General features: G+C 34.0%; 1 protein-coding gene across 7 annotated transcripts; it reads left to right on the forward strand.

Moving 5' to 3' along the window:
* The first annotated feature begins 169 nt into the window (after window positions 1-169).
* Window positions 170-26,878, forward strand: slc7a1b (solute carrier family 7 member 1b). Of its 7 annotated transcripts, none has more exons than XM_051129383.1 (12): window positions 170-291; window positions 13,454-13,899; window positions 14,177-14,335; window positions 14,425-14,590; window positions 16,011-16,144; window positions 16,302-16,524; window positions 18,840-18,979; window positions 20,623-20,725; window positions 22,564-22,772; window positions 22,877-23,028; window positions 23,129-23,237; window positions 25,393-26,878. In XM_051129383.1, the coding sequence occupies exons 2-12, from the start codon at window positions 13,530-13,532 to the stop codon at window positions 25,569-25,571; spliced, it is 1,944 nt and encodes a 647-aa protein (XP_050985340.1). In that variant the 5' UTR covers window positions 170-291; window positions 13,454-13,529; the 3' UTR covers window positions 25,572-26,878. The 7 variants fall into 7 exon arrangements, with proteins under 7 accessions (XP_050985340.1, XP_050985346.1, XP_050985342.1 ...); XM_051129389.1 differs by lacking the exons at window positions 170-291; window positions 18,840-18,979 and adding exons at window positions 3,357-3,663; window positions 19,447-19,583; XM_051129385.1 differs by lacking the exon at window positions 170-291 and adding an exon at window positions 3,360-3,674.

Consider the following 26,878-nt stretch of genomic DNA (forward strand, 5'->3'; position numbering starts at 1 on the left):
TCTATCCAAGTTTTCCAGTGAAAAAGTCTGGTCTAAATCAGGAGCGAAATATGCACAGATCAAGCACCTTTTACAATCAAAAACACTGCAAAACAGTACTAAAGGACAACAGGGGTTGGACATTGGATTGCTTTTGGATTACTGTGATGTTTTTATCAGCTGTTTGAACTCTCGTTCTGACGGCACCCATTCACTGCAGAGGATCTATTGGTGAGCAAGTGTGAAGCTAAACTTCTCCAAATCTGTTCTAAGGAAACAAATGAACTCATCTACATCTTGGATGGCCCACGGGTAAGTACATTTTCAGCAAACTGTAATTTTTTGGTGAACTGTTTCTTTCAGTAGTTTCTATAGGTAACATGACACAATTTAATAACTGAGATACTTATTAGGGGTGTTAAAAAGCAGTTGCAAACGTTTTAAACATACTCATCTTTGCATTATGTTTTACTACCAAATGATAAGTTATATCTAATTAATTCACTCTCAAATAGTCAAGACTGCAAGTGTGGGTATTGGCCTGGTGTTAACAAATTCGATTGTTAAAGTTTGAAGCAACTAACTCATTAAGACAGTCATTTGTTGCCACACATTAACATAGCTTGAAGAAAGAGTTACTGCAAACTCCCCACCATTAATGCATGCTATTTCAGTTCTGTAGCTCAGTTCTGTTTTAAGATGTTTTTTTGTGAAAGTTGTTTATTTCTCTGAAGGTTCACTAGAATCGCTCTCAGAACAGACTTCTGGGAAAGTCCACAGCTGCTTTCAACAAAGAAACCCTGTGTTATTAGTGAGTCAGCCTACAGATGTTTTTGAGTTCGGATAAGGTGTATGTTTGGGGGAGCCTTTTTCCATCGTCAGACTCTGTGTAAAGCAAATATCAAAGGTTTCTTTGAACAAATTTGCTAGAATGACGGAGTAGCAAGATGATTGCAACAGTATACAGCTCGAACTGTGAATAGTGATGTTTTATTGCTAGCTTACTTCATGCCTTCACTTTGGAAACTACAGCATTTCCACAAACACTTTTAAAGCAATTATGTCCTTCACAAAGACACGTACTAAAGAAAAATACAAAGCACAATAATGACAACAGAACAGGTAGACTTTCTAAAATTACACATTCTTCTAAAGGTTCGCACAAATTTTGGTAAAACTTCACAGAAACTTATGTGTAGTGATGTAACCACAACACACCGAAGTCACTTTGTTGTTGGACAATGCATCAAAATAACTTGAAACCTCTGTGAAATCTGCAAAATAAGTAAATACATAAATAAATACTACAGTATACTGTATAGTCAAGCTACTACTTATGTAACTAGTTGTGGTGGAGAAAGGTTAAGTTTGTGTATTTCTGTTGAGGATCATATTTGATACATCAGGCTCACATACTGTAGTAGCTATGATATAGGAAAATATGGAGCTCATACATTGAATTCAGAGGCCCAAACAGGCAAAAACGCAATTTGATGCGATTTCTAATATATATATGGCCATAAAGATGAAATTCTGGTAGCTTGAAGTCTATAGAAGACTATTTACATAAAATGCATACAAACTTCATTTGTTGCTCTGTATCTCCCAATACAGTTGAGGTCAAAAATTTACACCCCCCTTTCAGAATCATGAAAAATTGTAATTATATGACCAAAATAAGAGGGATCATACAAAAAAAGACATTTACATATAGTCTACAAGAGAAAATAATAGTTAAATTTATAAAATTAACCCAGCTTTGGTTCTTAATACTGTGTTGTTACCTGAATGATCCACAGCTGTGTCTGAGTCTCTTGTTTATCCTGAACAGTTAAACTACCCGCTGTTCTTCAGAACATTCCTTCAGGTCCCACAAATTCTTTGGTTTTCCAGCATTTTTGTGTAAATGAACCCCTTCCAACAATGACTGTATGTTTTTGAGATCCTTCTTTCCACACTGAGAACAACTGAAGGACTCATATGCAACTATTACAGAAAGTTCAAACGCTTACTGATGCTCTAGAAGGAAAAGCCATGCATTAAGAGCTGGGAGTGAAAACTTTTGAACAGAATGGAGATGTGTACATTTTTCTACTTTGCCTAAATATCATATTTTTTCATTTAGTACTGCCCTTTAGAGGCTACAGAAGATATTTACATGTTTCTGTATAGACAAGATAAGTTGAATTTACCCTGACCTTCAAATTCAAAACGTTTTCACCCCCCAGCTTTTAATGCAACGTGTTTCCATCTGGAGCATCAGTGAGTGTTTAAACCTTTTGTAATAGTTGCAAATGAGTCCCTCATTTGTCCTCAGATGTTCAAACAAAGGAACTCGTGAACAATCACAAAACACACACACACACACAATTTGTTTTTGTGAATTGTGGGGACTTTCCATAGACTTCTATAGATTTTATACTGACCAAACGATATTGTCTATCCCCTAACCCTAAACCTAGCCCTCACAGAAAACATGTTTGCTTCGTTACACTTTAAGATAAACATCATTTACTATTTTTAATCATTTTTTAACATTGTGGGGACCGGCCTGCGGTGACATCAAAAATGTCAGGTTTTACTATCCTTGTGGGGACATTTGGTCCCCACAATGTAGCAAAAACAAGTACACGCACACACACAGCTGTGGATCATTCAGGTAACAACACATTATTAAGAATCAAGGGGAACAGGGTCATTTTTATAAATTCAGCTATTATCTTTTCTTGTGGACAATATTTAAACATCTTTTATGCTTAATATCTTATTCAGTATGCATTTTGTATGATCCCTTATTTTGGTAAAATTATTAACATTTTTAATGATTCTGAAAGGGGGGGCGTAAACTTTATGCCTTAATAAGATGTCATTTAAATGCTTAATTTTATAATCAAACTCTGTAGTTTTTATCATGTGGGCAAAGCATATAATACAATGCTAATCAATAATATTAAGGAACAAATAATCGTTCCTCAAAAACCTGTTGCATTTAAAAAAATCTTTAAAAATTATGTGAATAAATTTAGTTGCTTCAGTCTAGTAAACCTTGAAATAATGCTAATAATATGAAATGTATGTTTACTTTATTAAAATCAATAAAGATTTCACAGCAAAAGGACGGATGAACCACAACATCAAGGCGGGCACTTTTACAATTACACTAAAAGGCCATTTATTTTCTTTAAAAAAAAAATAAATAAAGGTATAATCTACATTTATATCTACAGAAGGCATGTAGTGGACCTAGTAAAACAGGTTTTTCCTGTTTTTTCCAAAGTTTTGATCAAATTGATAGTTTAGAGACCTTCTAACGAACAAATATTACACAGTAGGCTATATAAGGTTATTAACAGTTTCACTTGCCGGAAACAACGCAAACAGACGGAGAGGTAAAGGTAGCTCTGGTTTGAATGTCACTACACGCGACTATGTAAATCAGTAGCTATCTCACACGATGACTCTCGCGCTTGGGTGTTGCCTTGCAATACGGAAGGATGTACGATACCTCATGGCCATGGGTGGGAGTAATTCAAGGTTGAAGGGATAGTATTTTGTTGTAACGTAGTAATAGTAATAAAAAAAGTCAGCTGCCAGCTGTCCACTAGCTTTTTGTTTATTTTTGTCGTGTTCGAAGGTGACCGTTCTAAAGGTCGCGGAGCGAATTTAATTCGGGATCCTTACGAGGTAAGAATGAGGCACGTGCATTTAAACAACTGTTTTATTTTGGGTACTAATCCTCTTTTACGTGTACTTTTTTGACACTTCGAATGATTTTTTGTAAGCCTTTTTTTGCCTTTTCTCATGTCTGGTATGCACACGTGGTGTGGCAAAGCATTCTCCATTTATGGGCTGATGCAACACCACTTTGAAGGATGACGAGATATTGCATGAATTCATTTAACTTAGAAGTTTATCTATCTGCTGTCTGCTTGTTGTAGGAATCCGTTCGCGTCGTATAAGCACATCTGGTGTGATTATTAACTGTTTTTATTCCAGAATTAGGGGTGAATTAAGAATAGCTAGCGCGTGTACGATCTGTAGTAGTGGGCTGTAATTCATTTGCTAAGCCTGATATGCGAGCGGAATTGTGAATAACCACATCTCAAACAAAACCCAAGAAAAGCAAGATTTGCTGTGGTTTTAAACTGGTTGGTGCAGTTTAAGTATTTTTTTTTTTTTTACCTAATCTTCCCGGGTTTCTAAAATAAAAGTGATTCTTTTTATAATTCAAGTGAACCGAAACCTCGATTTAGCATTAAAATTGTACAGAGAAAGGACATACAGTGGGAACTGAGGACATTTTTATTTGACAACCCAAGCGAATCGTTTTCCCTCAAACTTTGATACGAGAATAAGGAATCGTCTGTACTAAACGATTCACTAAATGATTCGATCACCACGCGGTGGACAAGTCTGCATTGTTTGTTTCTGGGTCGTGTAAGTGCGCCTTTTTATGACGTTTAAAAAAAAATGCGGGAAATTTGTCTGCTACATTGTGTATCTGCAAACTCGTCGTGTTTCTGCATAAAACGACATTCGGAACAAGATACTGTCCATTCATTTTAATCGAACTAAAGCGAAGAAAACGAACTGTGGTAAGCGTTTGTTTACGTTTTGTTTCATATGTGAAATTAAAATGCAGATTAGTTAACTCAGTAGCAAAATATAGAGATGATCCTACATGTAATACTCATATTTATATATAGATATCTAACACAGCGTGTGTAAGAATATTATTTATTATCACACCTTAAACCAACATCGTGGCAGATTCCCATACAAATGCAGCACTGCCTTTAATAACATTAGCAAACGTTACATTTTCTAATGTTTAACATGCCGTTGTTTAGTGTGCACTAAAAAAACTTTATTTTTATTTTAAGCCTCATGTTTAAATATAAAACAGCTTATCTGTGGTGTGCATTGTAGAAAGTTTAATAATGATTTACTGCTTAAAGTTACCCTGAGTACACTGATACTAGGTCTGTTTACAAAGCATCTTATCTTTATCAAAAAGAGGTAGTTCTTTATCATGTATCATGCTATTTGCAAAAAACAGCTTCTGCAATTAGGCCTTTTTATATATTCAATTTCCTTAAAATTTAATTTAACTAAAGAATCATATTGAGACCTGTACATTATACATTAAATCGTCAAAACGTTAAATCGGTTTGGTTTTCATGTCTGTTTGATACAAAGTGTAAATGAGTTAGATTCAGTATCTAAAAAGAGAGTACAACTCTAGTTAAAAGTAATGCATGTTTCTAAATAAGAATTATATTGAATCATTTTTATTTGTGTATGCTGCACCAATGTAATGCATAGTAAAAAGGCAAAATGAAAGATGTAAACATTTTTGAGTGACGATGCATTGAGTTTAAACGGAATTTAAAATCCCATTTGAACTAATTCAGAGAAAAGAATCAAAGTTTTATTGATAGTTTTCTCTGTATCTTGAAACACAGCCATGAACAACTGCAAACATAATGATCAAGGTGACCGTGCCCTAGTTTATCACGTGTTTAAATATTATGTTTGAGGAAGGTGCAGGCTATATTGAACTTGTAAAATGAAGACCTTTATTTTCAAGAAGTGAATACATTTAGTAGACATCCATATAATGCCTTTAAATGCCTGTGTGTTAAAATATGTAGAGCTAAAATGTAAAAACATTCAGTGAGTGATGAATGAGTCAGTGAATCTTTATTTCAGTTGATTTGGGTGTGTATGATACGGGCTGTTGCAGCTGTAAAAATGCAAGTTTGTTGTGCGTGACCATCCCTGATTCGGTTTGATTCAAACCAATGTATTTATAATATGTGGTTATGTTCATATTGACAGAAGCCAGTCAGAGTACACTGAAGGTGTATTAAAAAAAAGTGTTGCTGTGGAGTTGAAGGGCGATGAACTGTGTTTACTTTGCAGGGCATGATGAGTGAAAGTTTGGACAGTAAAAGGATCAGATGTGAAGATAAAGTTGCCATGAGTATATGGCAGGTTTTAAACCCCAGAAATCCCTTTGGCTTGCTTGAATAAATAACATGTCATCACTATTTTGTTTTGAGGATGCCTGTGGTTTCACATCAGCATAGGGTGGTTTGGTTTTTCATTATTAATTCCCTTCATATTTCAGGAGACAGTGTTAATATTGGCATGATAACGTGGCTGGTTTGATCAGTGTGGGTGTTGGCAGGCCTCTGCTGTGATTGGATTAAACGTCCATTTCTATTATTTTCTATTATCGTCCATTTCTATTATTTTCTACTATTTCTACCAGTTTGCAAACTATTTAAATGCACAGCTTCACTAGAACGATGTTGCATCAGACTCGGGTTATTCACACAAGCACATTCATTCAAATGTATTTAAATGTGTTCAAATGATCTTACTGTGTTACTTTATTTTACTTTAGAATTCTCGTTCTAAAGACTTGTAGCTAAAGTAATTAATTAAATATTGTGCTGCTACGATGGCGTTTTAGTGCCACGTTAAAAGATTTTTAAAAATCTAATATTGCACGATTAAAGTCAAAATTTTGGAGAATAAAGTCAAAATATTTTAACAATAAAGTCAAAATTACAAGAATAAAATACGAAGAATAAAGTCAAAACAATGAATTGATTCATAGCTGTTATGCGATTAAAATTACAGTATTTTGAGAGTATATTCTAGCCTATTGCACATGCAAATAGCTCAGACTGGGAGGACCGGGAGATATTAAAAAGTCTCAGATTTCAAATTCTGTCAGTTTTATAGCAAAATACAAACAATATGTCTGTTACAATAATGTGTTTTTTAATGTGGCGTGACAGATCGCCTCAGTGTAAGCGGCATGTGAATCAGTCATCTTTCCGATTACAATGAAACATTCATTTCATTAAATTAGGCTATACTGTGTTTGTTTTTTTGTTTTTTTTATATATATTCTCATGTTTCTTCACTTCAACCTTTTGAACATTTTATTGTTTTAAATTAAATACATGTGAAGAATGAAAGATTGGACTCCACAGATGTTTTTTTTTTAAAAGACAGCATAATTTAATGAAACGAATACAGTGATCTCTCCTGCCACATTAAAGACACATTATTGCAAGACACACAGTTTGTATTTTGCTGTACAACTGACAGATTTTGAAAGCTGAGATGTTGTTTTATATTAAAATTACCAAGAGCACAAAGCTTATTGCTATTATTGGGTGGATGGCGCACTACACATAGGCCTAATGAACGCCATCGAAGATGTGGAATATTATTTCTAAGCATAGGGTGACTGCGAGTATAACACATGGTATGATTTCTGCTAATAATCACACATATATTCAAATAAATTCCGGTGGCCTGGCAGTCCCAGTCCCTCCCAGTCCGGCTCATTTGCATGCGCAGGCTCTACTCTCAAAATAGTATAACTTTAATCATACTTTCCACTTTATTCTCGAAACATTTTGACTTTATTCTTGAAACATTTAGACTTTATCTTGTAATTTCAACCTTTTCTTGAAATATTTCGACTTCGTTCTTGTAATTTCAACTTCTTTTCTCAAAACATTTAGACTTTATTCTTGTAACATTTCGACTTAATTTTTGAAACATTTTGACTTTATTTTAGAAAAATTACGACTTTATTCAGGTAATTTCTTCCTTTTCTCAAAATATTTCGACTTTATTCTCGTAATTTTGACTTTTTTCTTGAAATATTTCAACTTTGTTCTCAAAATATTTCCTGGCAATTTTTTTTATTAGTATTTATTTTGAACCAAACAGGCTTTCAAAGCTCTCTGTCTCTTTCTCCCTCTCTTTTTTTTTTTTTTTTTTTTTTTTTTTTTTTTTTTCCTCTAGCAGTCTTGTATGAGAGATATAAAAGTATATACCACCATTCAAAAGTTTGGGAGCCGTAAGATTTCTTTTTTCATAGAAAATCATAAATTTATTTCGCAAGGATGCATTAAATTGAGTAAAAGTGAGAGTAAAGACATTTATAATCTTACAAAAATGAATGCTCTTCTTTTGAACTTTCTAGATATCAAAGAATCTAAAAGATTCAGCATAATCTTAGAAATGTCAAAATATGCGTATTAGAATGTTTTCTGAAGGGTCATGTGACACTGAAGACTAGAGTAATGATGCTGAAAAGTCAGCTTTGCCATCAATTTAAAGTTAAAACTTAAATAAAGCTGTTATACTGTTAAATGTTATTATTATTATTATTAAACAGAAGAAACTTAAAAAAAAAAAAAAAAACACTATACTCTTTCAGACCCCAAACTCTAGGATGGTGGTACAAAATCAGCCATTTACTGTTGCTTTGTTTCACATACTGTACATTTGTTTCTCACCATTATATAGTAGTTGTACTAGATTTACTTCCATGTGCCTCAGATTCCAGTACAACTTTGATCTAATCGGATGTTGACATTCGCCTAAATAAAAGTCAGAGTCAACCGACCTGGGCATCGTGACCTGAATGAAGAGTTGCATGTACGCGTGACTGTGAGCACGATGTGACCGGCTGATGTATTCGGATGCTTCACGTTTCTGTCGGTGCGCTGTGATTGGTGGACTTTGGGGCAAGGCCCTCTCCCAGCCCACTTACTGAATTTACACTTGATGGAAACACAAGTTTCCATGCTTGTGTTGCTATAGCCGTCTAAATTAGATATGGAGGTGCTTATATTACTCTTCAAGGCTGCGAGTAGCAGATGTTCCAGTGTGCCTTGCGCAATCGTGTGTTGCCACACAGCAGCATTAGGCTGTGTAATACGCAGGCTTTGTTCCATTACCCTGCCCCAAATAAACAGCCCCCAGAATGTCAATGTTAATGTCGACAAGCATCCACTGAGAATGTATTCAGAAGAGCCTACGTTTATTCCAAATAAGTAGTCGTTTTGCTTTGTTTTGACCAGTGGTACTCAACCAGGGGTCTGGGAACTCAGGAAACTTTCAAGGGGGCCTCAAAATGGCTTAAAAGATTCAAAATAAGTCAAAAATACTAATTCCCCCAACCCCAGACCTGGAAAATTCATTAAGATCTTGGGTCTTGGAGTCAGAAAGGTTGAGAGCCACTGGTTAAGACTAATGAATAGGCTCTGCACTGTTTGTTTGGGTTTTGAACTACAGTAGTCAACATTTGAAGTGGATCAAAGTTGTCCTAAGACAAGAATGGGTATTGTTTTGGTTTTAGGACAACTTTGATGAAAGGTTTTGATCCACTTCAAATGTTGGCTGCCGCATACTTTCAAAGGAATAGTTCATCCAAAAATGGAAATACTGTCGTCATTGCATGCTGTTCCAAACCCGTATGGCTTGCTTTCTTGCTTTCGGGAAAGAAGATATTTTGTATACTTTCAAACTTGACGAGCATTTTACTATTTCTTTTGAGAAAAACTATTGTCATATCATATACAAACAGAAACTTAAAGGTCGTCACAGCAACCCGTCAAAAAAGTTTGGTTTAACTTGGAAAAAAACTGACAGAAATGCATTCTTCTAATAATGCATACTTCTAATAATAAAATCTTTAAAACATTTTTTTTTTTTTTTAAAGGAATATTTACCAGAAAAAATATCTACCAGAATGTATTTAGCTGAAAAATGCAAATACACAACACAGTATTTCTGAGAGGGAAAAAAAAAAAAATATATATATATATATATAAAAATACACACACACACACACACACTTTGTTTTGTTAAAAAAAAATTAATTAGAGATGCTTTTGGTAAATTGAGAACACTGAATTTGGTCAAAATAAAAGTGAATTTGAGAAAAAAGAAAAACATTTTGTAGGGTCTAAAAAAAGGTGTTTTTTTTTTTTTTTAAATTTTGAATACATTGCTGTTAAATTGTGTAAGTTTAATGATTTCAATTTATTAGACATGCTTTTTGATTAATACATTTTAATTTAACCATTAAAATAGATTCTAGGAATATTAAAAAAACAAACAAGATTACAAAAAAAAAAACAGAATTTGGGAAAAATAGAATTTCGTAGGGCCCCTACTTTTTGGTATTCCATTATAAATTTAATTAGGGCACTAATTCAGTTTGTTTATTTATTTATTTATTTATTTATTTTCAGTTTAAATTTTTTTGGATTATTGTTTTTATTTTATTTTTTTCGCTTCCTGTTTTAATATTTCTAGACTTTGTTTTAATAGTTAAAATATATTTCATTAATAAAATATTAATAACATTAATAACATATTAAAAACATTTATTAATTGAAATGTCTGATTAATTGAAATCATGAATCTTATGCAGTTTAACAGTAATTTATTAAACATTTAACAAAAAAAGTAATTTTTAAGGCACTATGAAATGTTTTTTTTATTCTCAAATTTTTTTTTTTTTTTTTAACCAAATTCTGTTTTCCATTAATTTTCTGAATTCAATTTCAATGGTTTCATTAAATTTTAATAATCACAAACAAAATAATTTATAAATTCAGTAATTTAATTGTATAAAAAAAACTAAATCATTATTTTCTTCTTTTTTTGTGTATTTACATTTTTCTGGTAAATCATTTTTTTCTAGCAAATATTAATGTTTCAAGTTTAATGTTTCAGTATGTGTGTTGTAAAATAAACCGCATGTCTGCGCCATTCATTCACACAGAAACGCACAGAACATGTAGGATTTATATTTAAATGGTATTTTGCAACTTAATATTCACAGACAGTAGTCCATATCACGTTTTGTTTTAAGAATACTGACCTACATCCAAAATTTAGCAAATTCCGTGGCATCCCAAGTAAATTCCATTTTTATGGATGGATTCTGCGATTCCGTCTGCGCTTTCCACATTGCTGAAATCATAGGGCCACATAATTTCAAAGCATATATATATATATATATATATATATATATATATATATGAAATGTCATTTAAAGGTTGCAATAACTACAGCAACTTTTGTTATCTCGGTCTAAGTGTCAGAGGTGTTTTGTGACAGAAGGCAGAGACAGGCAGAGTGACAGTAGGACTGTCTGTGACCACCACAGCTGCTGGTCTTCACGTGACCTCACGACGTGCTATTTGTGGCCCGAGCTTTGAATGAGTTAGTTGCTACAAAGGCATTTCACCCGTGCTACAGACAGACACAGGTTTGAACGCCTCCCCCTGCTTGTATTTATTACGAGTCGAGACGGAAAAGGCATCATCAAAGGTTTTACTTAACACATCTTCATTGTGTTTGATACCTGGAGGAGGTGCTGAACCGATCCCAGAGCTCAGTGAAAAGAATCACCGGACTTTATTTGTAATTTAAGGATTTCCTCGCTCTGCTATTTAGAGTTGGTAAGAAAAAGATCTGAAACTTTATAGCGCTTTGACTAGCGGCCTCTGTGGGTTTGATGTCTTCTTGTTTATGTTATTCGAGTTTCCCATGAAACCCGTTATTGGTTTTTCTCACTAAATGATGCAATGGAACTCATTTATTTTGTAGGCTTAAGGGTTTCTCACTGGCCTTTTGGGAGACTCAGTATGACTAAATTATCTTCCTTTGTGTAATCAAATATGACTGGAATATTGGGAAGTAGTCTTTCTGTTTTAGCCATGAATGAATCTTATTGTCATAAACTTATGACCCGTTAACATGCCTAGTATAAAATATATACATATTTAGCATTGAAATTAGACCTAGAATGACCTAAATATCAAACGCTTTTCATCTCCATTAGGAGCTGATGAAATAAGGTGTCCTGTTTCTGCAGACTGTAAAAGGGAATAACACCCGTAAGCGCACGCTCATCTGTTTATTGGCGCACAGTGTATTTATTACATGTGTGTCTTATTCTCTCCAAATATGATCAGTGACGTTAGCTTTGCACTTGTGTTTATAGAAAGGTCCCACTGTAAAGTTCAAGAGATACCTCGGCTTACCTCCAGACTGCTTTTGGCTCATAGCTATTACAGTAACGATGAGTAAGAGAAATCATGCTGGCTGTGGTGGTAGGCTCAAATATCATCACTTCTGTGAGTCTCCCAGCTTATGTCAGGATTGCGCTTCTTGCATCATTTAGTAACTTAAGAATTGAGAGGTTCAAAAGACTGTTTTTACATCTTATTTGAATATTTTTACATGTATTGATGTCATAATCTAACATTATGTTAAGAACATTACTGTGTACTGGAATAACACTCTAATAGGTAAATGGAGGGAAAACATTATTGGGGGATTACCAACTGTACGGTACGGTACTTTTTCGGTGTGTTACTCTCTGTGTAATAACAAAAACATTTATTTCAGTGAAAAAAAAAAAAAAAAAAAAAAAAAAAAAAAAAAAAGTCCAAATCTCAATTTCAACATTTTAAACAACAAACTTAAAACTTAAATAATTTTTCCAATCTTCTTTTTTCTTTTTTTTCAGAAGTTCATGTGTTTTAATTTTTCTGATAATCAAATACAGGCATTAAATATTTATTTATTTTGAATGAAATAAAAATTAAACCTTTTTATTTGTTGCCAAACGAACCGTTTTTCTGTTATTTCTGTTATTGGTATATTTCTGCATTTAATTGTTTAATTAAATTTGCCAGAAATAGAAATATTTAAATACCTACATTGTACTGTACCAAAGTAATACAAGACTAATACATTTTTGTTACATGTTGAACCGTACTTTTATTTTGATAGGTTGCCGGTTAGTTTTTGTGTGCATACACTACGGTATGATGCTAATTTTCTCAAATGAAACGGTAAAATGTACATGAAGTGACTCTCACAGCAGCTCTGGAGATTAAGTTCATGCGTTTATGTCGTCATATGAGACGCAGAGGCCGAAAATAACCGCGAGCGTCACGTGTGCTTCATTATTTGTGTAGTAAACAAAGCCACGTCTCCGCCATTCATTCATACGTAGCCAAACGAAACATGGAGGAATCATATTTAAACCGTCTTGTTGTGTTTTAATAGTCACAGACACTAGTCCATATCGCGATTCGAATTAAGTGAGAGATCTACTTTTGATTTATTAAACCAAAATTGACGAATTCTGCGGCATCCCGTGCTATAGAGTAAATCCGTTTTTATGGACTCCGCAATCCCGTCCGCGTTTTAGCGGAGGGGAAATTGTAGACGCGTGACCACGTAACATTAGAGACAGAAATGACATGCCGTTGTGTAAATAAGATAAATAACATAAGGCTATTTCATTTTTTAATAAAAGAACAAGGTATAGACCTGTTCTATAGGAAAGGTAACCTTGAATGTTGTGATCTGGCGCTGTATAGAAAATAAAGTTTACATGACCTTAAAGGGGGGGCGGGCCGCCCCCCTAATATAATGGCAGGGGAAACACTGGAATTATTTAAGCTTGATGCATCAATTTACCTTACAGTTACTTTATAACTATAAATTTATATTTAATATTTAGCTTTAAATATTAGTATAAATAACTTTAACAACCTTGACTGGAGCAAACTAATGTACTGTTTATCAGAATAGTTATAACTTATGTTCTGTTTTTTTTTTCCAGGTCATTGGTCCTACAGTGAACAGCTTGTGTGTGTGTTTGTGTGTGCGTGTGTGTCTGAGTGTTTAAAGAAATCAACATGGTCCTCTCCAACCTCAGAAGCTTTGGAAAGCAGCTTCTGCGAGTGAAGGTGGTCGACTGCAGCACAGAAGAGTCTCGGCTCTCCCGATGCCTCAACACCTTTGACCTGGTGGCACTAGGAGTGGGCAGCACATTGGGCGCTGGAGTCTATGTGCTGGCCGGGGCCGTGGCGCGGGAAAACGCCGGTCCGGGCATCGTCCTGTCCTTTCTGATAGCAGCGTTAGCCTCAGTCATGGCCGGACTGTGTTACGCCGAGTTTGGAGCGCGTGTTCCCAGAACGGGCTCCGCGTATCTGTACAGCTACGTAACGGTGGGCGAACTGTGGGCCTTCATCACCGGCTGGAACCTCATCCTGTCTTACATCATAGGTGAGATATTTCAAGTGTCTTGGATAGAATCTATGAACAGAAAAGCAAACGCCATAATACTTTCATATAGCGTTTACTAACTTTGTTTAAAGTTCTGTGTAATAATTTAATTAGAACTGTTAAACAGAGGCTGTAAACTAATTTCAGCACTGTCAAAATAAAAGTCCTTTTAACATATCGTGCCTAACAGAAAAAAATGTATGCCGAAGCCAGTAATTTCAAAAATGTCAAATATCAAGATATTGCATGATCACAATTGTAATGTTCCTTCTCTCAGGAACGTCCAGTGTTGCTCGGGCCTGGAGTGCGACATTTGATGAGCTTATTGGGAAACACATAGAGAATTTCTGCAGGTTACACATGAGTATGAATTCCCCGGGAGTGCTAGCAGAGTATCCTGACATGTTTGCTGTGGTCATCATTCTCACACTGACAGGTAAACCGTTAAGATTCAGATTAGACTAATATGCTTCAGTTTGTGTGTGTTCAGGAAGGCAACAAATAATTGTTGTGTTTGTTTTGCAGCTTTGTTGGCGTTTGGGGTGAAAGAGTCTGCTATGGTCAATAAGGTGTTCACCTGTATTAACGTCCTGGTGCTGATGTTTGTGGTCGTGTCGGGCCTGATCAAAGGAACCCTCAAAAACTGGAACCTGAATCCTAACGAAATCCTCAACGACACATCCTATGAGAAGTAAAGAATTTTTCCTCCCTTTCATAGAGGCACGATATATATTGTGTGGAATGGTGTTTTATTACAGATCAAGGTCAAAAAAGAAACTGAAAGTCTGTTTTGCATATTTTGGCGTGCATCTGGGTGGTACAAATGAATTATCGTAAAGGCAAACATGTAGAGCAAGGACTAAGTTTTATCCTCTTGATTAGATTTTGAGATGTTGTCACAGTGTTACTGTAAACTAAAATAAATAAAGATCATTTGTGTTCATAGAAATAAAGCTGAAAATACTGGTACACTGCCATTGTTAGGATCGGTAAGATTTATGCTCATCAAAGTTTTATTTATTTGATCAAAAATGCAGAAAAAAAACTTAATATTATTGCAATTTAAATTATAGTTTTCCATTTTAATGTACTTTTAAATATAATTGATTTCTGTGATGAAAAGCTGAATTTTCTTGAGCTATTACTCCAGTCTTTAGTGTCAATATGCTGATTTATTATCAATGTTGGAAACAGTTGTGCTGCTTAATATTTTTTTTGGAAACTGTCATACCTTTTTAGGATTCTTTGATAAATAAAAGTTAAAAAAGAACAGCATTTATTTAAAATAGAAATCTTTTTTAACAATAGAAGTCTTTACTATTGCTTTTTTTCAATTTAACACGTCCTTGCTAAATGAATATATTAATTTCTTTCAAAGAAAGAAAGAAAAACCCCAAACCCCAAATTCTGTTTTTATCTTTTTATATTCTATTTCTATTTTAAATAAATGCTGTTTTTTTTTTTTATGTTTTATTCATCAAAGAATTATAAAAAAAAAAGTATCACAGGTTCCAAAAAAAAAAAAAAAAAAAAAAAATCCAACATTGATAATAAATCAGCACATTATAATGATTTCTGAAGGATCATGTGGCACTAAAGACTGGAGTAATTGTGCTGAAAATTCAGCTTTGCATCACAGGAATAAATTCTATTTTTAAGTATATTAAAATTGAAAACCACTATTTTAAATTGCAATACTATTTTACTATATTCACCAGAAGATTGAAATATGACAGGATTAAACATTACAAGATGAAAAACTATTTGTTTTAATTAACCATTTACAGTAAGATCAATAACATGCGTTGAAAATTTTAAAACAGAGTTTTTGGAGATATGTTTTCATTGCATATAAAAGTAATCAAAAAAATCCCCATAGTTCTCTTATTCCTGTACTGTGAAAATAAATTTGATATTTAAATTGTAGCATTTGTTGTACTACCTTTAATTTTTGCATATCGTTAAAAAAAAAGGCTGTTTTACAGTCATTTAAATTTTAAAAATGATACTACACCAGTAATGAAAATCTATTTTAATGCTACTAGAAACGGTTTATATTGTCATCTTTTTCTGAGGCAGATGCTTTATCTTAGTGCTTGTTGTATTTGCAGTACATCAGAGCCGTTGCCATCTGAAGAAAGTTTGGGTGTTGGCGGTTTCATGCCGTTCGGTTTCTCTGGAGTTCTGTCCGGTGCCGCCACCTGTTTCTACGCTTTTGTGGGGTTTGATTGTATTGCCACTACAGGTTAGTATTTAGATCTGATCTAACTGAGATGCATTCCAAAACAATAGTACCATATTAAAAATAACTTGAGTCAAATTTCATGTGGATGTGATATTTGAAGGCATTTTAATAAGTCAAATGTGCTAAAAAAAAAATAAGATTTTTTTCCATGTTTCAGGTGAAGAAGTGAAGAATCCTCAGAGGGCAATACCCATTGGCATTGTAGCATCTCTTCTCATCTGTTTCGTCGCCTACTTCGGCGTATCAGCCGCCCTCACAATGATGATGCCGTACTACATGCTGGATAAGAACAGCCCTCTTCCTGTGGCCTTCAAATATGTGGGCTGGGAAGGGGCGACGTACGCAGTAGCCGTTGGTTCCCTTTGTGCTTTGTCCACCAGGTAAGAACTACACAGGTGGTATATAAGTTGTCGGTTTTGTGTGTTTTTGTATTTGCATAGCTTTGTTTGTTTTAAAGCTGCAGTATGTTGTTTCAGTGCCATTATCAGCACCAAACATCAGAAAACACATTTAGAAATGGAAATGTCTGCAAATACACATGCACAAAATGCTCACTGAAGTTATGGCATTTTAAGGTTTTTTTTTTTTTCTCTTCCTGTCTCTCCATGATATGACCATGTTATGGAACCCTGTTTCTGCCACTGCCATTTTAAAAAAGGTTGTGACTTCTCTCAGAATTCTTACATTTGTACTCAGAATTGCGTGATACGAACTTGTAATTCTGACTTTTTTTCCCCTAAGAATTGTAAGACATGAAGTCAAATTGCAAGCTAAAAACTCACAAAGACACTTTTTTCGCAAATGCAAGTTTGTATCTCGCAATTCTGACATTTTCTAGCAAATGCGAATTTGTATCTTGCAATTCTGGCTTTTTTTTTTTTTTTCTCACAATTGTTTTTAAATTGAGACAAAGTCACAATCGCAAGTTATAAAGTCCAATTTTGAGGGGGAAAAGACTGATATGTTGTCAGTTGCAAACTTATTGAGTTAAGTCACAATTGCTATATATAAACTATAAAGGAAAAAAAAGAATTGTGAGTTTATATCTTGCAATTCTGACTTTATAACTCACAGTTGCTAGTTTATATCACACATTTCTGACTTCATTTCTCAGAATTGCGAGTTTAAAACGTATAATTCTGAGGAAAAAAAGTCAAAACTGCAAGATGTAAACTCATAATTGCGATAAAGTCAGAATTGTGAGATTGAAAGTTGCAATTTCCTTTTTACCTTCACTTTTATTTAGTGGCGGAAACAGGCTTCCATACCCTTTAAAGGAGAAGTCCACTTCCAGATCAAAAATTTACAGATAATGTACTCCCCGCTTCTCAACCAAGATGTTCATGTCTTTCTTTCTGCAGTCGTAAAGAAATTCATTTTTGAGGAAAACATTTCAGCATTTTTCTCCATATAATGGACTGATATGGTGCCCCGAGTTTGAACTTTCAAAATGCAGTTGAAGTGCAGCTTCAAACTATCCCAAATGTGGTTGTAAACGATCCCAGCTGAGGAAGAAGGGTCTTATCTAGCAAAACAATTGGTTATTTTCATAAAAATAATACAATTTCTATACTTTGTAATGTCAAATGCTTGTCTTGTCTTTTTCTCAAAAAAACATAATTTCTTTACAACTAAAGAAAGAAAGACATGAACATCTTGGATGAAAAGGAGGTGAGTAAATTCTGTACATTTTTGTTCTGTAAGTGGACTTCTCCTTTAATACCAGAACTATGAGGTGTAAAGTAGGGCTGTCAACGATTAATCGCAATTAATCGCATACAAAATAAAAGTTTAAGTTTGCCTAATATATGTGTGTGTACTGTGTGCAATTATTATGTATATATAAATACACACAAATTAATGTGTATATATATGAGAAATATGTTATTAATATACAAAATGATTTTATTTATATATAATATAAATTATATAAAAATTATAATAAATACATATGCTTGTAAATATTTCTTAAATATATACATGAATGTGTTTATATTTATATATACATAATTATACACATTATACACACATATATTAGGCAAACTCAAACTTTTATTTTGTATGCGATTAATCGCGATTAATCGTTGACAGCCCTAAAGATGTGTAGAACTTAATATACCAATTACTACTAAGTTAATTTAGCTGCAGTGTTTTGAAGTAATTCTGATGTTTTATTTTAATATGAGTTACGAATATTTCAGTGATGTCTCACAAGCAATAATGAATGACTATAGAAATAGTAAGTGACAATGATTATTTTCATGGAGTGGGAGACCTGAAGTGGGCGGGGCTTAGTCCATACATGGTCTCTGATTGGTCACATGCTGTTTAAACTCATGTGCAAACATATGCATGCACTATTTTTCAAAAGTTTGAGGTCAGATGATTTTGTGTTTTTGAAAGAACAGCATTTATTTGAAATTGAATAGAATTCTTGTTAAATAAAAGAGTGAATTTCTTTTTTTTTTCTTTTTTTTTTTTTAAATACCTCAAACTTTTGAATGGTAGTGTATATTTGTAGGATCTCAAAAAATATGGTTTGCTTTTTCATGACACTTTAAAGGCACACTCTTTTTTTTTTTTTTTTTTTTTTTTTTTTTTTTTTTACCTGATAAAGCTAATTAGCTTCAGTAGATGTTAAATGCACAAGCTAACTGCACTGCATGGCTTGAATCTGTTTCTCTCCCCTAACTAGTCTGTTGGGCTCCATGTTCCCAATGCCCCGTGTAATATGGGCCATGGCTGAAGACGGGCTCCTCTTCAAGTTCTTGGCCAACATCAGTGAAAAATCCAAAACGCCCATAATGGCCACTGTAACCTCAGGCATAGTGGCAGGTGAGGAATCTCATTCAAACTACTAACCGACTCGCTCCCTTACAGAGATCCAGCCCACAACCTCTCAAAATGCACCATGACTAAATATGAACAAAACTCATCTACTAAACTCCAGCAATGCCAGAGAACTGACCCTTAACCGCTTTAGAATATGTTTATTTATGGAAACAGTCTTCACTCAAGCCTTTATGTTCAGAGAATTGCAGTAGATGAAACAAAACAACGTAGGCATAGAGTTTGGTCACGTTTATGATTACAAAAAGTCTGAACTGGATAAATTAACCTACTTTTCAATTGAGGAGTTGAACTTTAAGGTGTATATTGAGCTTTTGCTCTCCTTTATGTTCAGCTTTATCGGTGAGGTGTTTTTTTTTTTTTTTTTTTTTTTTTTTTTCTGAACCGGGCTCATGTTTGACGTTCAGATTTCGATCATATATCCACTCATCCTCCCTCCCCTGCTTGTGTAGTCTGCTGGGCTCCATGTTCCCACTGCCACGCATTATCTTTGCCATGGCAAATGACGGTCTGATCTTCACCTTCCTGTCTCGCGTCAGTGAGAGGAAGACGCCCATCATCGCCACCATGGCGGCCGGGCTTCTGTCCGGTAAGCGTAGAGGAGAGACGGATTAACCCGTAGTCTATAGCAGGATTCATGTGTCTCTTTTTCTTTTAATAGATTTACCATCAAACTTCAGTTTGAACTTTTTAATCACACCTAAACCCTTTTAATAGCATGTTAAGCATTAAATGCAAACACAGTCATTGTTAGTAAGACTTACATTTCTGTATTACTACTAGTGCAGGATGTTGTTTTTATAAGTATGGGACCGGCTGTTAACAGGATATGTGGCAATGCTTAGAGAGGATATGCAACGTCAGATGTCTAACACGGGCCGCACAGAATCTAAAGTGTTTTCTTTTTAAATATGACACATCATTAACTGTTTTTAATTTGGGTTTTGACCAATTTTAACAGATCATTGTGTATTATTAATGACTTCTTGTTAGTTATTACATTATATAATCCACAAGGATATATTTACAGTTCACTAATAATGTTAACACTACAACACTACTGTTCAAAAATTTGGGGTCAGTAAGAGTTTTTTTTCTTTGAAGAAATTGTTTTATTCAGTAAGGAGTGCCATACTTTTTTTTTTTTTTTTTTAATGTTTGTCTGTTTGTGAAAGAATCCTGAAAAAATATTTCACAGTTTCCAAAAAAAAATATGATGAAAAAAATATAATTGTACTATTTTTAACATTGATAAGAAATGTTTTTTTGAGCAGCAAGTCAGCATATTAGAATGATTTCTGAAGGATCGCGTATAATAGACAACTGAAGTAGTGACAGCTTTAAAAAAAAAAAAAAAAAAATTTTATATATATATATTTTTAAAATTACAGCTATTTTAGGTTTTAAAAATTGCTTTAAAAAATTTAATATTTGACACTGTTTTTTTTTTTTTTTTTTTTTTTTTTTTTAAAACAGTATTTTAATCAGTTAAATACAGCCTCTATGAGCTTTTTATCTTACCAACCTCAAATGTAGTGTATTAATATTCATGCTGCTACTCCTACTGTTTACAGTCAATACAACAGCTGAATCATTCTCTTGCAGTAACACTCCTCTTGTCTCCACAGCGGTGATGGCCTTCCTGTTCGATCTGAAAGATCTGGTTGATCTCATGTCCATTGGCACTCTTCTGGCGTACACACTAGTTGCAGCCTGTGTCTTAGTCTTAAGGTATGGCTTCAGATTTTTTGCTGTGAACATTTTGGCAGGGAGTTTTTCTATGACTGTTTATCATAAAATATAAGAGTTTGATGTTTCTCCAGTCTGACATTGCAAGTACTGCTTTGCATTTCGTAATTGTTAATCATTTCTTAATCACACTAAATTAATTTTAAATTTACAGCCCTGCATTTGATGTATTTCATGTAATCGTTAGTTTAGTATAATGGTATAATATAGTACGATGTTTTTTGTTACATAGCGTAATTTTGATGTGGTTTGGGTTTTTTTACTTTTGTATCTTTTTTTTATTTATTTATTTTTTACGCATTAACTTAATTAATTCGTTATGAAAAAAATAACACAATTAAAATATTTGAACACAGTTAATGTGCTGGCCCCGCCCCCAGACCTGTACACTATATTTCATATAGTTGACTGCTGACAAATATGATGCAGCAGATCCATAAAAGCAGTTATGCCATAAAGTTCAAGATATTGGTGCGAAAAATTCCCCTGTATGTGTTTTGTCTCATATTTATATATATCACGCGATATCACACGAGCAGCAAGAGCAATATGACACGAGTGCTTATTTTGTCCCGATCCATCACAAGCTTAAATGTGATTTTATACAGCAGTTCAGTAAATAAGAAGTTACTTTAAAAACAAGATATGTTTTTGCTCAATTTCACAGAGAACATATTACTTTTGAAGCCATAGCAGAATTGTTGCGCATCTCAGAGCAACATATCAGTGTTTAGTTTATAAATAAATCCATGTTTTTAACGAATCATGTGAATCAGTGATTCAAAACCCCATTCATAAAGAGAGACATTTACTTCATTCTTGAATGAATCAGCCATTTGAACGAATTGAATGAATAAATGACTCAAAGACATTTACTGCCACCTGCTGGCAGATTTAGTTTTTTATTTAGAGTATCATTTCATTGAAAAAATATAATAATAACAAAAAATACAAACATTAAAGGGATAGTTTACCCAAAAAATGAATTCTGTCATTTACTCGCCCTCATGTCGTTTCAAACCTTTTATTTGTGGAACATAAAAGAGGATATTTTGAAGACTGTTGGTAAAAAAAAAAAAAAAAGTTTTGGTTACCAGTGACTTTCAATTTATGAACAAAAAAATACTGAGGTGTTTCTCAAATTCTCTTCTTTTATGTTCCATAGTTTACGTTAGGCCGTTGCAGCCTAAATGTTTGTGTAATTTGATGTTGAATTAAATAAAATATTTATTTTTAAAACTACAGTTTGTAATGTCTACTTGATACATTCTCAACTGACACAAAAATAGCTTTAAAAAATCTTTTGTGGGTATTAATCGAAACATCATGTAATTAATATTAAAAATTTGAATCGACTGACAGCCCTATTATTTGTTTATTTTAATGTCTATAGTTTTCATTTTTAGTTTTAGATGTAGTTAATGTGTTATTTGTGGTAATGCTTTACTTTTAAATGGCTGGAGTTCCTCTGAAACCCTCCACCTCCCCAGCTCCACCTGTATAGATCTGCTGGGTTATTATATACGTTATTTTGCAGCAGCAGTACTTCTTAAATACTCACAGCACTGTAACGGCATGTACATATCCTGTACTTGCTTTGCAGCAGCAATAATCTACAACAACAGCAATAACCAATGGTAGCAGCAATTTGGCAGTGTAGCAGATCTGTTTCTCCAAGACCAAATACACTAACATTGTCATATCCATTACCATGTTAAAATCCTCAGAGAGTTGTCATGATAAAAATGGCTATAGTTTTAGTCAACAGTAATAACTGTTATTCATATTAAGGTGTAGACTATTACATTTCTCTCTCTCAGGTACCAGCCAGAGCAGCCCAGTGTAAATGTCCAGTATCAGAGAGCCAGTTGTCAGGAGGAAACGGAGGCTGAATCCATCAACGAGAGCAGTGCTGGTTTCCTGCCTGGATCTCAAGATCTTTGCACCCTCAGCAACCTACTGTTCCCCAAAAACGAGGAGCCGTCTCGTCTCTCTGGCTTCACTGTCAACATCTGCACCAGTGTATTAGGTCAGACACGGGTGGATGCAAATTTAAAAATTATTAATGTATTCACTTTAGCAGCTGTGAGTTCTTCACAGTGTGAGTCACCGTTTCCTTTCCTCCGCCCGCAGGTGTTCTGGTGTGTGTGTTCTGTGTCGTGGCAGTTCAGGGTGGATTTCAGATCTGGGCTGTTGCGGTTCTTGCCACTCTGGCTGTTGTTTGTTTTGTCATCACCATGTTAATAGGGCGGCAGCCTGAGAGCAAGACAAAACTGTCTTTTAAGGTAAAAAAAAAAATGCCTGCATGCACACCGGGAGTTTTATAACGGCTGTTATAGCAGTTTGTAAAGACGGGCGGATGTATGTGTGTGTACCTGTACCCAGGTTCCGCTGCTGCCATTCCTTCCCGTCCTCAGCATGTTTATTAATGTGTACCTGATGATGCAGCTGGACAAAGGCACCTGGATGCGCTTCGCCATTTGGATGGCTATAGGTAAGTCTGTAATACATCACACAGGCTTTAAGTGTGGGAAAATCACTGTAGCATTCTGTCTAAACCACACACAATAAAGGGGATCCAGAGTCCATTTCATACAGGACTAGAGTAGGTGGACCTAGGATCCTATAGAGGGGTCAGGTGCCATGATTCCCTGTAAGAAAACGGAACGCAAAATGGATCTAGTGCACTTTATGAGCAAAATTCAGAAAAAACAAACAAAAAAAGTATTTATATTTACAAGTTAATTGGATATATATTTAATAATATAATTTTAGATAACTAGATCAGCTTATTATGTAATAACTACATTATTAACTACATTAATGTATTGCTATTGTAATACAGCTTCACTGTAAAATGAAAATTTTTTTTTTTAATAAATTTAATTTACCAGGCAAACATTTGATACTTTTTTTTAAAATAATCTTCTTGTCCCCAAGACTGCATTTAATGAAAAATACAGTAAATATAGTAAAATATTGTATCGTAACAGAAATATAGTGAAATATTACAATTTAAAATATCTTATGTTGAAAACCGTTTTTGCTTTGTAATATTTAGTAGAAACTGTGATTCAAAAATTTGAGTTTACTTATATTTTATTTATTTATTTTAATAAAAAATACTTCTATTCCAGAAGGACACATTAAATTGCTCAAAAGTGAAAATGATATGTATAATGATACAGTGATTGTCATTTATTTAAAACAAATATATATTTATCAAAGAGTTTTATATTTGAATAAGCATCAAAAACTGTTGATAATAATAAAGAAACATTATTAATAATTGAGCACCAATAATTATTGATTTCAGAAGCATCAAGTAACACTGGTATAAAAAGCCCATTTTCACCACTGAATAAAAAATTGAAGGAAAAAAAAGATAATTGCGACTTTTTATCTCACAATACTGACTTATTTTTCTAGCAAGTGCGTGTTTACATCTCGCAATTCTGACGTTCTTTCTCAGAATTGCAGGATACAAACTTGCAGTTACAAATTAGCAATTTTGACTTCATTTCTCAGAATTGAAGGCTCATAATTCTGAAAAATTAAGTCAGAATTGCGTGATATAAACTCACTATTGTGAGTTAAGTCTGAATTGCAAGACAAAGTCGCAAATTTCAGAATTGTGACTTTATTTCGTCACAAATAAAGTTGCAATTCTGAGAAATAAAGTCACAATTCTGAGTCTTTATTCCGACTTTTTTTTATTTCAACTTTTCTTTTGATCCAAATAAAAGTTGCAATTCTGAGAAATAGACACAATTCTGAGTCTTTAGCTCAAATTTTATTTAATTTTGACTTTTCTTTCATCGCAAATAGTCGCAATTATGAGAAATAACGTTGCAATTCTGAGGATTAAAGTTGCCATTCTGAGAAAGTCTTTGTTCCGTTTTTTATTTTGACTTTTCTTTTGTTGCAAATAAAGTTGCAATTCTGAAATAACGTCGCAATTCTGAATCTTTAATCCACCTTTTTTTTTTTTAATTTTGACTTTTTTTCATCGCAAAGTCACAATTCTGATAAATAGTCGTATTTACTTTAAATTGTAATACTAATTTCATAGTGTTGCTGTTTTTACTGTATTTTTGATTAAATAAATGTAGCTAAAAAAAAATCTTAATTTCTTCACTACCAAGGGTTAAAGATTCTGTGTCACAGGTTTATAATGCTTCACATTGAAAGTCTAGTGAAATGCTGTGAACTACTGCCCACAAAAATGTTCAAAATTATGCAGCTCCCAAAATAAAGTGTCCCAAATTCCCAAATGTGTGTTAAACTCACAGCACATATGGAGATGATTTCACTGTATTTCCTCTGAACTGAGGAGCTGAAAACAGCTGCTCTGTCCTGAGCTGCTCACGTGTAAATGAACACAGTGCTGAAACATGCAGCACAACAGACTACATACTTAATTCACATGTAACCTTTTGTGATTTGATAAGCGCACCACGCAAGAGCTTAAAATTTGCTGCGTATCACATTATGCTTAGGACAGTGAAATGCACAGCCTTGAATGGCAAATAACAACATGATAAAACACAATAAATATATATAGTTAATAATCACAAAAAGCTATGATTACAGACAGAAAACAAGTACAAGGTCTTTTGCTCTCCTTGACCTCCTTTGTTTCTTTCTAGGTTTTTTTATTTATTTTGCCTACGGGATCTGGCACAGCACAGAAGCGGCCTTGGCCAGTAACGACACGGAAGATAACACCTTCAAACCCACAATGACAAATGAACCAGCCACACCTGAGAAAGAGGCTTTCTTGAGTGGCGGCATTAGTGCCAGAGCAGACGAGAGCAGCGACCCTTGAGAAAAAAAAAAACACTTGAAATGTCCTGTTACAGATGCCGTTATGTGCTCCCTATACCGACGTGTCTGACTTACAACAACTGAAATGTCCAAACCGAGAGCTGCTATTGATGTTCAAGACGATGTCGTTTGTGTGTTACTGTTGGTCCAAAGCACCTTTAAGCAGCATTACAACATGTAACTATTATTATTTACCAGATGAATTGCCTGTTATTCAGGTGAAACGTGAAGGACAGAATTAATGATTATAATGTGTACATAAAGATGTGCACTGCACTATTAGAACAGTCAGTTCTTCCTTTGTCTAATTGGTCTATTTTTAACTATTTATTTTTAAAGCATGTAGCCATCATGCTTTATAAAAGTTATTTTGAGCGAACCGCATTGCGTTGTTACCCATATTTTTCTTGTGCATTTTATATGTTGAATACAAAGGGACGCACCAGTTCACCATGTCAGCTGATACCGACCGTTGCTTTAAAACACTGACAGTTGCAAAGCTCCTAAAGAAATTGAAATATTAATTTTAATCTGACATTTCAAATATTTATTTAGCTGACCTAAGCTGCTTTAATTACATTTTCTCATTGTGAGAAGGTTCTTCATGCTGCAAATCGCAGCTCAGCTGTCAGAGACTTTTTTTTTTTTTTTTTGTTTTTTTCTCTTTAACAAGTTTGTAACTGTCCAGTGCCTTTTCTCACCGTTTTTGGTAGGCAGTGCTAATGTCTCCTCACACTGGCACTGACTTTTAGTGGCCAATTCTGGTGCCACTTTTCAGACTTTGAGGCAGTTGCCAACCCGTTAGGTTGGGAGAAAATACTGTGCAATTAAAGTCTTGGATCTGGGAAAATCTCTGTTCAGAGGGATTGTAATGAATGTTTGTTTGGTCAGTTTCCTTTTCATTCTGTTGTGTGCATGTTGATTCTCTGTTAGCTGTTTTACACTTGCATCTGGTGTTGGGCTAAACATTTTGTACAGCATTTTTGGACTTGCATTGTACTTTTGTTGTTCATATCTTTTATCGTCTGTTGATTTGTTTAAAAGCAAAAAAGCCAAAGAATTCATGATTATTATTGTTTTGATTATGGATAGCTGATCCACCGTAAACCGCATGATCTTATTGACATTTTGCATAAACCAAACATTGATTTTGCAGACACATTATTGCATGTCTCAGTGCATTTTGTGCAGTTTATTTTTAAGTAATTCAAAAAAATATTTGGTTGTTCATGTTCAAAAGGTTTGTAAATTTACTGTAAATATTTGCTTTATGTTTTTCTTGTAATAAATTATTTTCTTGTTTGTAAA

This window comes from Labeo rohita, chromosome 15, assembly GCF_022985175.1.
Source record: "Labeo rohita strain BAU-BD-2019 chromosome 15, IGBB_LRoh.1.0, whole genome shotgun sequence".
In the NCBI taxonomy this organism is placed as follows: domain Eukaryota; kingdom Metazoa; phylum Chordata; class Actinopteri; order Cypriniformes; family Cyprinidae; genus Labeo; species Labeo rohita.

Bases quoted from the DNA above. Each gene is read 5' to 3' on its own strand.
- slc7a1b (XM_051129383.1), top strand. From the start codon at position 13,530: ATGGTCCTCTCCAACCTCAGAAGCTTTGGAAAGCAGCTTCTGCGAGTG. The intron at 13,900-14,176 runs GTGAGATATTTC...TCCTTCTCTCAG, and splicing joins CATCCTGTCTTACATCATAG to GAACGTCCAGTGTTGCTCGG. The intron at 23,029-23,128 runs GTAAAAAAAAAA...ACCTGTACCCAG, and splicing joins AGACAAAACTGTCTTTTAAG to GTTCCGCTGCTGCCATTCCT.